General features: G+C 41.5%; 1 protein-coding gene across 1 annotated transcript in view; it reads left to right on the forward strand.

Annotated features, from left to right (window-relative positions):
* The window catches only part of LOC147336283 (protein NLRC3-like), a 69,033-nt gene that overhangs the window by 39,577 nt on the left and 15,938 nt on the right, over positions 1-13,518 (forward strand). Inside the window, exon 6 of the mRNA XM_086286165.1 lies at positions 6,268-6,444. Coding sequence (XP_086142291.1) covers positions 6,268-6,444 — 177 coding nt within the window. The remainder of the gene's footprint in view (positions 1-6,267; positions 6,445-13,518) is intronic.

The raw sequence follows: 13,518 nt of genomic DNA on the forward strand, positions 1-13,518 counted from the left end.
GGCTAATATCACCAAATTGTACATAAACAGACTTTTACATGTTAAATATTTCTCAAATATGGGGAAAAAAACAATATAAAATACTATATTATTAACAAAATATCTTAAGATACAGCTACAAATTGCTTGAAACATTTGCAATGAAATATATAAAACAGCTTTATTGTCAGTGAGGACAAAGTTATAGTGATGCTGTGCTGGAGTGTTCAAAAGAAGACAGAGACATGAAGTATAAATATTGTATAATATTAAATATAAGAAAGAACAAAGTTATAAAAACATTAATAATTGAAATCTGCAACAATATTCACATAAAGTGTAAAATACAGAGTTAACTGTTTAATAGGTAAAGTTTAGGTCTTGCAGTCGAACAATGATCCCAAACACAGCAGCAAATCTACAGCAGAATAGCTGAAAAGCAAAGTGCAGACCTCAACCTGGGACATTCAGAGAGCTGTGCTTAAATAAATGCCCACAAAGCTCAAAGAACTGAAGCAACGTTGTAATGAAGAGTGGGCCAACATTCCTCCACAACAATATGAGAGACTGATAAAGTCAAGCAGAAAACAATTAGCTCACATTTGTGCTGCTAGAAGTGTTTCTAGTTATTCACAGGACTGTAGTTTGAATTTAAAGAAATGTGAAAGTGCACTGAAATTAACATAAAGTTATTGCAATTTTAAAAAAAAAATCAAGAAATCTAAGAGGAAGAAACAAGGTAAACCACACAATTGTTTTCCTTATATTCTCCACACGGCAATGCACATAACAGACGTAAAATATTTGCATTTATCAATAGAAAATATACAATTTTTCCATAGTCATAGCCAGGCCCGATTACTGCCAAACCTGTGCTGAATCAATCACTTAAACAGGACCTGTCTGACAAAGTAGAGTAGACCAAAAGATCCTCAAAAACTACACATCATGGCGCAATCCAAGGAAATTCAGAAGCAAATAAGAAACAAAGTAATTGAGATCTCTCAGTCTGGAGATGCAACGTCAAGATGAACAGAATCCAGTTTCTGGGATCCTGAAGGAGAATGTCTGGCCATCTGTTCACGACCACAAGCTGAAGTGCACTTGATCCAAAGCACACCAACAAGTCCACCTCTAAGCAGCTTAAGTAAAACAAAAGAAAGACTTTGGAATGGCTTAGCCAAAGTTCATACATGAATCTGATTGAGGTGCTGTGACCTTGGAAAGGTGGTTCATACTCAAAACCCCTCCAGTGTGGCTGAATTACAACAATTTTGCAAAGATGTAGTTTAGTGTAGTTTCATTTCTGCACAATTTAAAAACAACCAAAACTTTGTTCTGTCTTTTCTATGTTATACTGTAGACTTTCTTTGATACTGTGTCCAAAAGGAGCAGCTTTTACTTTGAAGGGGAGGCGTCTCTGTTTCCTCTTCAGGTTGGATGATGGAAGCAAATTAGTAGCTGTGTCCCAAAACGTCGGCTGCATCCTCCAGAGGCTGCATTTGAAGGCCGATTACGTCACAGCCAGGCGATGAAGGCTGTCCGTATTTGTCGACTCCTTCAAATGTGCCCGACAAATGCGTCCTTCATTTCCCCGAATTTGAAGGATTCGTCGGGTGTGTCCTTCGTGGCCCACCATATCCCAGAATTCATAGCGCGGCCCAGCCAAATTTCAGCTGCCAACAATGGCGGCAGCTACTAAGTTTTCAAATTACTCTTATTAATCTTTCTGGGTCACAAAATAAACTTTTAACATATTTTCAGGCGAGAAAGTAGCTGTGTAAACTTCAAATATCTGCTTGGTTTATCAAGACATCACATATTTGCAAAAGTGTGCCGACGTTTTCGGAGACGTCTGTTACCCACCCGCTCGCTAGCAAGCCGGGGGGTTCAATGGTCACTCCAGCCGGCGAGAGCAGCGGACGCCCGGCTTCATCGTTTTCAGACCCCGCTCTTTCACTACTCAGGTTAAACATGATATATAAGTCACTCGGATAACTTAAAAATGTAATTGTTTGCCTTTTTTCTGTGTTTTATTTGTTCCGGAGTAAATCGGTTTGGCTGAGATCAAAGTTCCTCCGGGATTTTCACACAGCTGAATAAACGTTAAACAGGAAACTGATTAAACAGAAGTGTGAGACGGTCGAGAATTTACGCCAGTGTCCTGTTATATTTTAGATAGCAAGGAGCAGACGGCCGAGTTTATTAAACTCCACCGACACAGCGGTGACGCAAATCTGAAGGCTCGACCGTCCCATTTCACAGCCTCGCACTTCCAGCCTTTTCGGTCTTTGAAGGACCCGGCCCACGTAGACCGCGAATACCGGGTCCTCCGAAGGATTCAATTCAATTCAATTTTATTTATATAGCGCCAAATCACAACAAAAGTCGCCTCAAGGATGCAGCCGACGTTTTGGGACAAAGCTAGTGTGTGATGTTCTTTCAGTGTTGCACTTTGTAGACGGTCCCTGAGCACTGGTCTCACAGCCAGCTGCACATAGAGACCAGTGTTGTTAGTCCAGGTCAGAAGATGACTTGTTGGAATGAAAATGAGCTTGTAGTTTGTCTGCTTTAATAATGTGACTGGAAAAAGGTGTTGGACTTCAAATATGTCCATTTCTTTCACACTTCACCTTTAAAAGTGAAGCCTTGTGGTTCCTGGAAGGAAAAACACGACTTTTTCAAGTCTTTGTCCTGTTTTTATGATAAATGTACGACTTTAATGTGAAACATTCAGAGTTTTTTCTCTTGTTGTGTTTGTTTGAAGCTGCTTCCTGTTGGCTTCAGCTGTTTGGAGTTTCCATTTTCTAAGCTTCTACATTCTGAACCTTCTTCAGCTCTGAACAGATGATGAAACACTGAATGATTTCAAGCTCACACTTTGTCTAATAAACTTACATCTTTCATTCTTTATACAGATTGATGGACTGTGGTTTGTCAGAGATCAGCTGTGATTATCTGGCAGCAGCACTGAAGTCCAACCCCTCCCATCTGAGACAGCTGGACCTGAGCTCCAACAACAAGCTGCAGGATTCAGGAGTGAAGCATCTGTGTGGTTTCCTGGAGAGTCCAGGATGTGGACTTGAAACTCTGGGGTCAGTCAGCATGTTTTAGTTGTGCTGAGATGAATATGATGTGAAAGTTGTGCTGACACTAAACTGCAGACATCAGGCTGATATTATACTGATCCACACTGAGGATCTTCATGGTAAAGTCTGTTTTCTTCTTCTCTGGTTTCGTCCATTGACTGCAGCAGAACAATGTTCACATTTCAAACAGTGAGACTCAACGTATGGCCCGCGGCCCACACGCGGCCTGCCCACCTTTCCTGATTCAGAGAGAGGGGACCCTGATTAACTGTGTAGTGTTCTTCCTCACAGTTCTAAGTATCAGACACAACAATGAATAATCCACAGCTGACTGTCTTTAGCAGGTCAAAGGTCACGGCACACAGCAGACAGTGGGAAATATTATAACTCTGATCATTTATCAGCACATATCCATATGTATAAAAACAAAGCTGACACTGTGAGACTTGATCAGAGGTGTGATCATCACAGCAGAGGCCTTTGTGTCAAAGTCACTGAGGATCAAACAGAAACACATGAAGCAGATTTTCCTGTTCTGGCTTTTTATAGCAGATAACCTTCAAAATATTCTGCAGTCCATCAAAAACTGAAGCAAACCATGAATCAACATGTGAACATGAGCTGATGCTGCTGAAGTGAAGCAAAGTTACAGAGGTTTGATTACAGACACAGCTGAGAGTTTGTAATCTGTCATCATTTTAAAAGGTTTACATTTCTTCAGTATATCCACATTTGCAGCTGGTACCTCAACCTCCACTTGTCCAACACAACTGCTGTCCACTGCCTCCATGACATTGTGATTTTGCTGTTGGTCTTCTGTCAGATCTTCATCAATCACTTCTGCACGGGGCACACCTTCAGACTCTGCAGCTGCATAACGAAAGCCTGTAAGATAAAATTAGACATAAGGTAAATGTACACCAATATTCCAATGACAGGTGTGTGATTCATCTGGAAGTTATGTGCGGATTAGTGTACAGTGATAGCAATTTAGTATGTTTTTAGAGGGGGGGGGGGTTGTTTACCTCCGATGGGTGCTCTTTTTCGCTTCCGTTGCGTACGCCTTGAGTGCCGGTCCGAGTCTGATACAGGTATGTCGTCATGCCCCATGTGCAGTGTTGGTGCCCAGTCTGGATTTGTTACATCCATTTCATATGCTGGTTTGCCTGCAATAATGCCAAATCATAAGCTACTCAGTCGACATGATGTGGTTCTGCAGCATCACACATTAGCATGTTTTATCTCATTATCTATGACCTCAGCACGTTGAAAATAACACTAAAAGCCTTTCAAGAGTGATATGAATTAATTTAGAACTCACCGGAAAGAAAATGCCGTGAGCAAACCAACAAAAAGCTGGGGATTGCAGAGAACTCGATATCCGCTCATCTCACCGCTGCAATCCAAGCCTGACGTCTTTGTTTAGTAATATCGGATACATGGGATCCCTCACGTTGCCTCCAGGATGGAAAACGATGAAAAGAGAGCCCGTTATCCAGCTTCTTGCCTTCACGATCGTGTGATCTAACGTTGCAACCGACAACACAACACGTACGATCCATAGCTGAAATGGTATCCTTTGGCTGGCCTACTGTCATGGCGGAAGGGGGCATGGCCCATCTCCCGTGACATCACGCTCCAAAGCCCTATAGGTGGGAAAATGTACCATGTCGACCAATCAAAAATGATATGGAAACATGACATTTGGTTGTTTAGCAAAAGGGGGAAGTTTTAGGAGTGACCGGCAAGAGAGAGCGAGTGAGCGAAAGAGAGAGAGAGTTTTGATACGTGAGAGATTTGTGACGTTTACCGTGTTTGGTCTCAAGTTAGTTTGTTGTCTTGTGTATTTAGTGTGTAGCTGTTGTTTTGTTTTGTGTGTCAGTTCTACTAGTGATCGTCACAGTTGCTGCCTTAAAGCCAACAAAGGCAGATTGCAGTGTAAACGCTGAGTGACACACCTGCTGTCAGACCTGCAGGTTTATCCCTGTGCTGTTCTCATATGTGTTAGAGTGACACAAACTATTGTTTGACACCTGATTGTTCTGTAAATAGTTTGAAATGATTATATGAAAAATGTCTGAGCCTTGGCTGCATTTTTTGGTAAATAGTACCATATAACTTTGTTGTTTGCAAAACGTGTGCGTATTTTTAAAAATGTACAATCTCTATTTGCATTTCAAGTTATGAAGATGATTCGTTAAACATGTGTGTGGTTTTTACAGTCAAAATATCACTTTCTACTTGTATTTTAAATTTTGTCTGAATTTAGATAAATTGTGCTGATACAGTTGGTCAAAATGAGAAAATAACAGATTGGCAAGATAAACTGTTTTTAAAGGTAAAATATAGAGGCCACATCAAAAGTAGTCAAGAAGGGTTAAAGGCTAAAAGCAAAGTTGTCACCAAGTACTGTTTATATTTGTGTGTATTGCTGCAGCTTTTTTGAGTATTAATTTGGTGCCTTTGTGTGAAATAATGGTATTGTGAGTGATCCATATAGTCACAAAGAATAGCCACTTGTTTCTGTGCTACCAAAGTTCCCCGGCTTTCATTCAAAATGTGTTTATCGTCAGCACCTGCACATTAAACTACTTAAACATTATAAATGTCTTCAAGCTCACACTGAGGCCTGTGGGGTACTATCAGCCACTGAGACAGTACACACATTTATATGTGTTTGTATATGAATATTTCATACTTTAAGACTGCCTGTTTATTTAAGGGAGATGAACAAAATACATTGGAATTGTACAAAATAATATCATGGATGATCAATTAAATAGATTTTAAGTAGATGCTTGTGCATTCTTAAAGTCTTATATGTTGAACTGAACTATGTGATCTGTTCAAAGCCTTAATCTTAATTTGAAGTGAAATGTGCATTTTGAGTTTATACACTATGTATATAAGGCGACCGTTTCCTTTTGCAGTATTTTTGTGTGGTGTACTTTTCTATGTCTTAACAAAAGGGGAACAAAGGTGTTTAAGTTCACCTAGGATGATGTGTTTTAATTTTCACATGGTCTTGCTTGAATTTGACCCTGACAAAGGCGTATGAACTCTGTCAGCTGTTTGGAGTTTCCATTTTCTAAACTTCTACATTCTGAACCTTCTTCAGCTCTGAACAGATGATGAAACACTGAATGATTTCAAGCTCACACTTTGTCTAATAAACTTACATCTTTCATTCTTTATACAGATTGAGGGGCTGTGGTTTGTCAGAGATCAGCTGTGATTATCTGGCAGCAGCACTGAAGTCCAACCCCTCCCATCTGAGACAGCTGGACCTGAGCAGGAACAACAAGCTGCAGGATTCAGGAGTGAAGCATCTGTGTGGTTTCCTGGAGAGTCCAGGATGTGGACTTGAAACTCTGAGGTCAGTCAGCATGTTTTAGTTGTGCTGAGATGAATATGATGTGAAAGTTGTGCTGACACTAAACTGCAGACATCAGGCTGATATTATACTGATCCACACTGAGGATCTTCATGGTAAAGTCTGTTTTCTTCTTCTCTGGTTTAGTCCATTGACTGCAGCAGAACAATGTTCACATTTCAAACCTTCAAAGAAGAAGAAAAATCCTCCACTGGATAATTCACTGTGAAACTCTCCAACTCTTCATTCCACCTTAAAGTCTGTCTGACACTGAAATCCAAAGCAAAATGTGCGTTTGCTTTACAGACAGCAGTCCAACACAAACATACACACATCATCCAAAACACAGTCCAACATCCAAATCTCCTCCACTGCCAGCATGAATGATGGGAAAGAGAAGGAGGAACACTCTGACATTCAGGGTTAGAATGAGTTTCATGAAGCAGACTGTGAAGATCAAAGCTGCATTAGAAAGCTTACATGAATGAATGAGTGGACAGAAGTGGACAGAGATCATCTGAAGCACTTCAAAGGCTTTAAATCAGCACATTTCTCTTTATTCTTTATCAACTCTGTTAGTTTCTCTCAGTTTTCTGTGGAATGAAGCTAACAGCAGGCTAATAAGATGCTGACCAATAGGTTTCTATTAAAGGTTGTAATTTGTATATGAAAAAGTGCTTTGGCTCAGCAGGGATCAGCTTACAGGTAGAATACAGCTGCTGGATGGGATTAGCATGTCATAGCTATCTACCAAACTGCTAACTGGGGGATTTCAGGCCATCTATGGATCATTTTTGCTAACTGTTTATTCAGCTTAGGCTCACAGGGCTGCAGCCTGTGCCCTAGCTGTCATAGGGCAAGAGGCGTGGTCCACCTGCACAGGTGAGCAGTCCATCACAGGGCCAACAGAGAGAGACAGAGAAGCACTCTCTCACATCCACACCTACAGCCAATTTAGAAGCACCAATGAACCTAAGCAGCATTTCATTGGACTGTGGGAGAACATCCAACCTCCACAGAAAGGCCAACAAGCTTCAACCTACAACCTTCTTGCTTTAAGGCACTAGTGCCAACCACTTTCCCCCATTTCAGCCCAAATCCTGCATCTTCCTGTTTCTGACTCCAGGCCAGCTCCACTAACACTTTCTCATCAGACACTGCCACCTAGTGGAGGAAGTCTTAGTCCCATTTGAAGCTTCAGATTACAGTTAGTTCCTTTACAAAGAGGTGGAGGTGGTGGGGCCACAGCACCATCATCACTGAGTGCCATAGGACACTTAACCTTTGTTTCCATATGCTGGGAACTTCCTGTTGTTCCAAGGAGGACTGGAAAATGTGTGAAAATCTCCCAGTCAGTTCCTCACAGCACACTTCAATCATTTCCCTCCCACAGCATCAGGACCAGGGCTTTTTCTCTCTTTGGTCCCACTAAGAGATTTCCACACAAACACCTCATCAGTGGGACTCTCAGAGCTACCAGCCCTTTGCTACAATCACAAAGCTCTTCATTGAAATCAATGATATCAAAGCTGGAATCAAATGAGTCCAAGTCTTCTGCTGATTCAGCATCACATTCATCTTTGCTCCTTGTTCTGCATCCCCACCATGGACTTCATTCCTTTCCAAGCCAGCCTTGAGTGTCCTTTATTCAGCTCATCCTCTGCTGTACTTTTACACCTGATTTTAGCTGCTTTATCTCTCTTTCAACAAGTTTCTGTGCCTCAATCTTTTTCTTCTCTCCCTCATAACAAGACAGCTTCTTCTGCCTGAGAACATGTTGGAGTGATTTACTAATCCAGGGCTGCTTATTGGGGAAAATACTTCCTGTTTCCAAAGTAATCCCCATTTTTCCCAGAAAGAAATGTAAGTAGAAATCGATGATCTAAGTGAGAACATGAGCCTTTAAAAAGTCCCAGTGGGTGCAGTCAAAGCAGTCCCTCAGTCCCAGTATAGAGTCTTTGGTCCAGACTGGAACAACTGTGTGCCCAGTTTGAGCTCTCTTCAGTGCTGTGACCTGACAGACCCAGAGGGGCCATCACATCACATTTAGAAGCTCCCCTAATGGAGCCACAACACATGTCCAACACTTAGTCTGTCTTGTTGGACCAACTGGAAGAAATGATTCAAGGACTTAGTCACAGAACAGAGATTCAAATCTCCAAAATCCAACTGGCTGCATCAGGACATATAGTCTGAAACTCTGCACAGTTTCCTGTTTGAAGCTGCTTCCTGTTGGCTTCAGCTGTTTGGAGTTTCCATTTTCTAAACTTCTACATTCTGAACCTTCTTCAGCTCTGAACAGATGATGAAACACTGAATGATTTCAAGCTCACACTTTGTCTAATAAACTTACATCTTTCATTCTTTATACAGATTGAGTGTCTGTGGTTTGTCAGAGATCAGCTGTGATTATCTGGCAGCAGCACTGAAGTCCAACCCCTCCCATCTGAGACAGCTGGACCTGTGGGGAAACAACCTGAAGGATCCAGATGTGAAGCAGCTGTCTGATCTTCAGCAGAGTCCAGACTACAGACTGGAGACTCTGGAGTAAGTAGAGTGATGGAGTGAGTGGGTGGTGCTGTCAGCAGTATTGTACTAAACACAGTCAGTACGAAACAAAGATCCAGTGTTTCCTGTAAAGCTGCAGCTTCTCAGTGAAGCTGTGAGAGGAGAATGGTGACAGGCTTCAGGATTGGACACAAACACTTCCTGTTTCTCACCTTTATGGTCACCATGGTAACGGCTGACACGCTCTGATCAAACGCTGTCAACAGCCAATCAGCTCTCTGAACAAAGCAGCACGCAGACCAATGACTGCATTCATTTCCAAGTTTAAAGCAGTGAAGAACACAGTCTGTAGGTGAGGAAGAATTTAGTGAGAGCAGATGTTTGGATGGAATTCCTCCAGTTAACAGCTGGAACCGTCCATCTGGATTGTTGGGCTTGTTGTTGGGGTTCCTACAGAGCTCAGAGTGGACACACCAAGGTTCTTCTAATGAATGAAAGTCCAAACTCAAACTAGGAGGGAAAAACATTTTCATCAACTTCAATAAAAATCCAAAGATTAGAAAAAGTGAAGCAACAATGAGTCCTAGTACAGTCCCAGCACTGAAGTCCCTGCTGCTCTTTATACTGGATGTGCTGCATCACTGACTGACAGCTGATGAAGAGTCTCTGGAAACACTCGTTTATCTCCTCTGCTCTTCCTTCTTCTCTCTGCAGGTGGTGGTGGTGATGGTAAACAGGACGGTGTGTGTGCTGAGAGAGGAGGAGCTGTGTCCTGATGATCCAGAGAGGTTGAAGCAGCAGCAGCTTGTGTGTAGAGACGCTCTGACTGGGCCATGTTACTGGGAGGTGGAGAGGAGAGCTTCATCCAGCAGTGACTGACAGAGGAATGAGAAGAAGTGCAGATGACTGTCAGTGCTGCAGAGTGAACTGCTCTGAGAACAGCTCCACTGTCAGACACAATGTAGAGTCCAGCATCATCCCTGTGTGTCCCTCTGGATCTGACAGAGGATCATCAGTGTATCTGGACTGCTCTGCTGCTGCTCTGTCCTTCTACAGTCTCTGCACAGTCTCTGTCTGACTCTGGCTTCAGACCCTCCTGGATCAAACTCACCTGGAAAGACTTTCAAACATCACTCAATAGATTTGAATACAGAATATATTTGATATATACTGTAGATGTACTGTAGAGTTGCAGTTTGTCACTTGTAAATACAGTCTGCGAGCAGCTGTGAGCTGAAAGATCTTTCTAGAAGCACGAAATGTTTTCTCTCTTCTGTTGCTTTTTCATATATTTCCACAACATTAATATTGATCCCACCTGTCTCACCTGTTTCATGCTTTTATACATAATAACAGGACACGTGTGATCTGAGCGCTGCTGTGGTTGCTGTGCTGCACGTCTTCATTTAGATAACAGAGACATCTAGTGGTTCAGAGGGAGAACTGCAGGAGGTGGAGCTGTGTTTTAGCATGGAAAACTTTTTATCTTTTAGGCGCAGATACAAATATGACAAGTATCAGTGTGAGATACAAAAGGTCACATCAGTCAGCAGAGGGAACAGTGATCACACAGCAATGTAAGAATAGAAACATAACAGTCAATCTGGACATGTATACAGATGGAAGCAAACAAACAGGATGTAACACTACATTAAAGCCACAAATGGGAAGAAAACAAAGCCAAAGGAAAATATATTTGATCTCAGGAATCCAAATCAGATGCTTTAGAGCAGGGGTCGGCAACCCTGGGCACACGTGTCACAGCTGGCAAGCGAAGGGTTAACTGATGGCACGACCATAGCTGGACTGGCCATCGGGCATACTGATGGTGATTTTTCATTTTTATGGGCTGATGATGTTTTTTTATTTTTTTGTAACGGTATAAACGATGGAAGGTGGCGGATTTTCCGGATGCTGGTCGATATGTAAAAATAAGTCAGTTGTTTGGTGGTGGCTATGGCGGAGCTTCCACAGAGGCAGCAGGTGGATGAGGGAAAGGGGAGGCAGGAGGAGCAGAGACCCGAGGCGGCCGCCGGTCCGAGTGTCAGGTGAACTGAACTTCAGGTAAGAAGTTATGACCTGCAGTCTGTCTGGGTCAGATATAAACCAAGTTTAGGTGCAGTTTATTTTCCTTGTGCTGACTTTTTACAGTCAGTTACAATAACTCATACTGTGTACTAGCTAGCATGACGGAGTTTCTATACAGCTGGGTGGTGCTATGATGTTACTGATAGTGAACTTTACAGTGGCTTGCAAAAGTATTCGGCCCCCTTGAACTTTCCCACATTTTGTCACATTACAGCACAAACATGAATCAGTTTTATTGGAATTCCACGTGAAAGACCAACACAAAGTGGAACGAAAATCAGACACGATTCCAAACATTTTTTACAATAAATAACTGCAAAGTGGGGTGTGCGTAATTATTCTGTCATGGAAAAACACACTGCCATCAACTGTTTTGTTTTTGTCAAAATCACTGTAATATAATCACTGTACCTTTATATACATGTGACTTATATTAATGCTGCTGCCCTCTTGTGGCTAAAGTGTAATTATGTTCTTGTTATTAAGGAAAACATTTGAGAGTAACATGAAAAATGAGTCAGCACTTTGGCTTCAGCTTAAGAAATCCTCATTTTTATGTCATCAGTTATAGTTGCATGTATTCATTATCATAAGTTAACCTTTAATATTGATGTTTTAAATAGATTTTGAGTAAATTAGCAATTTTATGGTATTTTATGGTTGTATTAAATTAATACATCACTAATGAATTAATTATTTCAGTAATTAATTTAAAAATGTACATAGTCAATTAAAGAAATATATTAATAATGAATTATCCATTAATTTCATTTAAAATGTTTCATTATTTGTTTATATACAATTCAAATTAGTTAATTACATATTTAATCAATTATTGGTTTGTTTTCTATTTTAATTATTTTACTGACACATTTAATGAATTATTTAATGATGTATTTATTTAATTCACGTTGCTACTCCTGGCCCTGCATCGCTGTTCATAAATACATTTTATTTGTCAGCTTCACCCATCAAAGTCAGGGGGCGGGGTTAATGCTGATCAAGTCAAAACCATTGCTTTGGTCTGGTGGGCGTTCTTTTAGTGGGCTTTTCTGTCACGGCCTGCGTGGCAGACTATGATGAGGGGAAGGACGACCCAAATGCTGGACTCTTTGATGAGGTCAGTTTATTTACAGTGATGCTAAATAATCCAAACAACAATAAATCCCCAGTGCGTTCCCGACTCTGACATGTCCTCTTGCCAGTGTTAGTGTTCTTTGTCTCCGCTCCTCAGTGTCTGAGCACCCCGTGCTCGCTGCCCTCTCGTCTCCACACTCCTCCTGGGGAATAACAAAGAGGCAGCCGTCAGCAACGCCACAATGCAGCAGACTAACCTTAACTAACTCGCCAAGAGACTAACGTGAAGTTACGCAATGATCCAGCATCAGAGACAGCTCCACCACACTCCTAAGTAGCTCCTCTGACGAGGCTTGATCAGCTGCAGGTGTGAGTAATTCTCCTCCGCAGGTGTGGCCAGGCTCCTGGCTGACACACACACACACCTAGATACACAAACATGGAAACAGGAGACAGCAGCACCAAAAACACACATGTCCATAACTTCTTACAGGCCCTGGGTCACCCAGACCCCGGTCCCATGACAATTTCTCAAAACTAAGTAGGCCTACACACCAGGGTTTGGACATGTGTGGACCCAAACTATACTTAAACTTTACCCTTTTTTGTGTGTCACCAAATACACTTTAATATCTTCTAGACAAGAATGTAGTGGCACAATCTTTAACCTCCTAAGACCCAAACTCCTCCGTGGCATTCATTTTTAGTTTCTCTTTGATATTTGGGCTGATTGGGACCTGATGAATGTAAAAACAACAATTTTGTTTCTGAGAAAAATGAGAGCCACATATGAGGATATTTGTCTAAAATTTTGATAGCACAGTGGCAGTATAACGTCCTCGTAAGTGGATATCAGGCCCTTGTAGAGCAAAATGTCGTATTTTGGTCTAAACAACCCAAATTGTGATGTCCACATATGTGGACGCCAGGTCCTAGGAGGTTAAATATCTGCTCACTTTGTCAAAATGAACCTAATCATCTCTGATGAGTTCAGTGATGTCTGCCAGCTCACCTTGCAAGTGGTCGAGCTTATACCGCCGACAACGCGGCCACAACTTGTAAACCCCCTGCTGACTATCACCTCTGGAGTTATTTATTTATGTTAGTTTCAACTGTTCCTGCAGAAAGTGAGCACGTGTTACTGATAAAAAGTCCAATAGAAGCAAAGTCTAAACTTTGAAAACAGAAACCTGTCTGATTAAGATCTGATCTTTGGGGGGTTTCAATAAGCAGTGTGACCCGTGTATATGCATCAGGGGTGGTTTTGATTATCGATTTATCGATTAAAATCGATTCTCGCTTGGATAACGTGATATCGATTCATTAAAATCCTGAATCGATTTTTTAATATAAATTTATTTTGGCCAAAACGCCAGAATCTCAGGTTAAATCTCCCAAAATTTC

Source organism: Aulonocara sp. 'chitande type north' Nkhata Bay, linkage group LG3 (genome assembly GCF_057382095.1).
Source record: "Aulonocara sp. 'chitande type north' Nkhata Bay isolate Kocher_YH1m ecotype deep benthic linkage group LG3, A_spYH_male_GT1.1, whole genome shotgun sequence".
Taxonomy (NCBI): domain Eukaryota; kingdom Metazoa; phylum Chordata; class Actinopteri; order Cichliformes; family Cichlidae; genus Aulonocara; species Aulonocara sp. 'chitande type north' Nkhata Bay.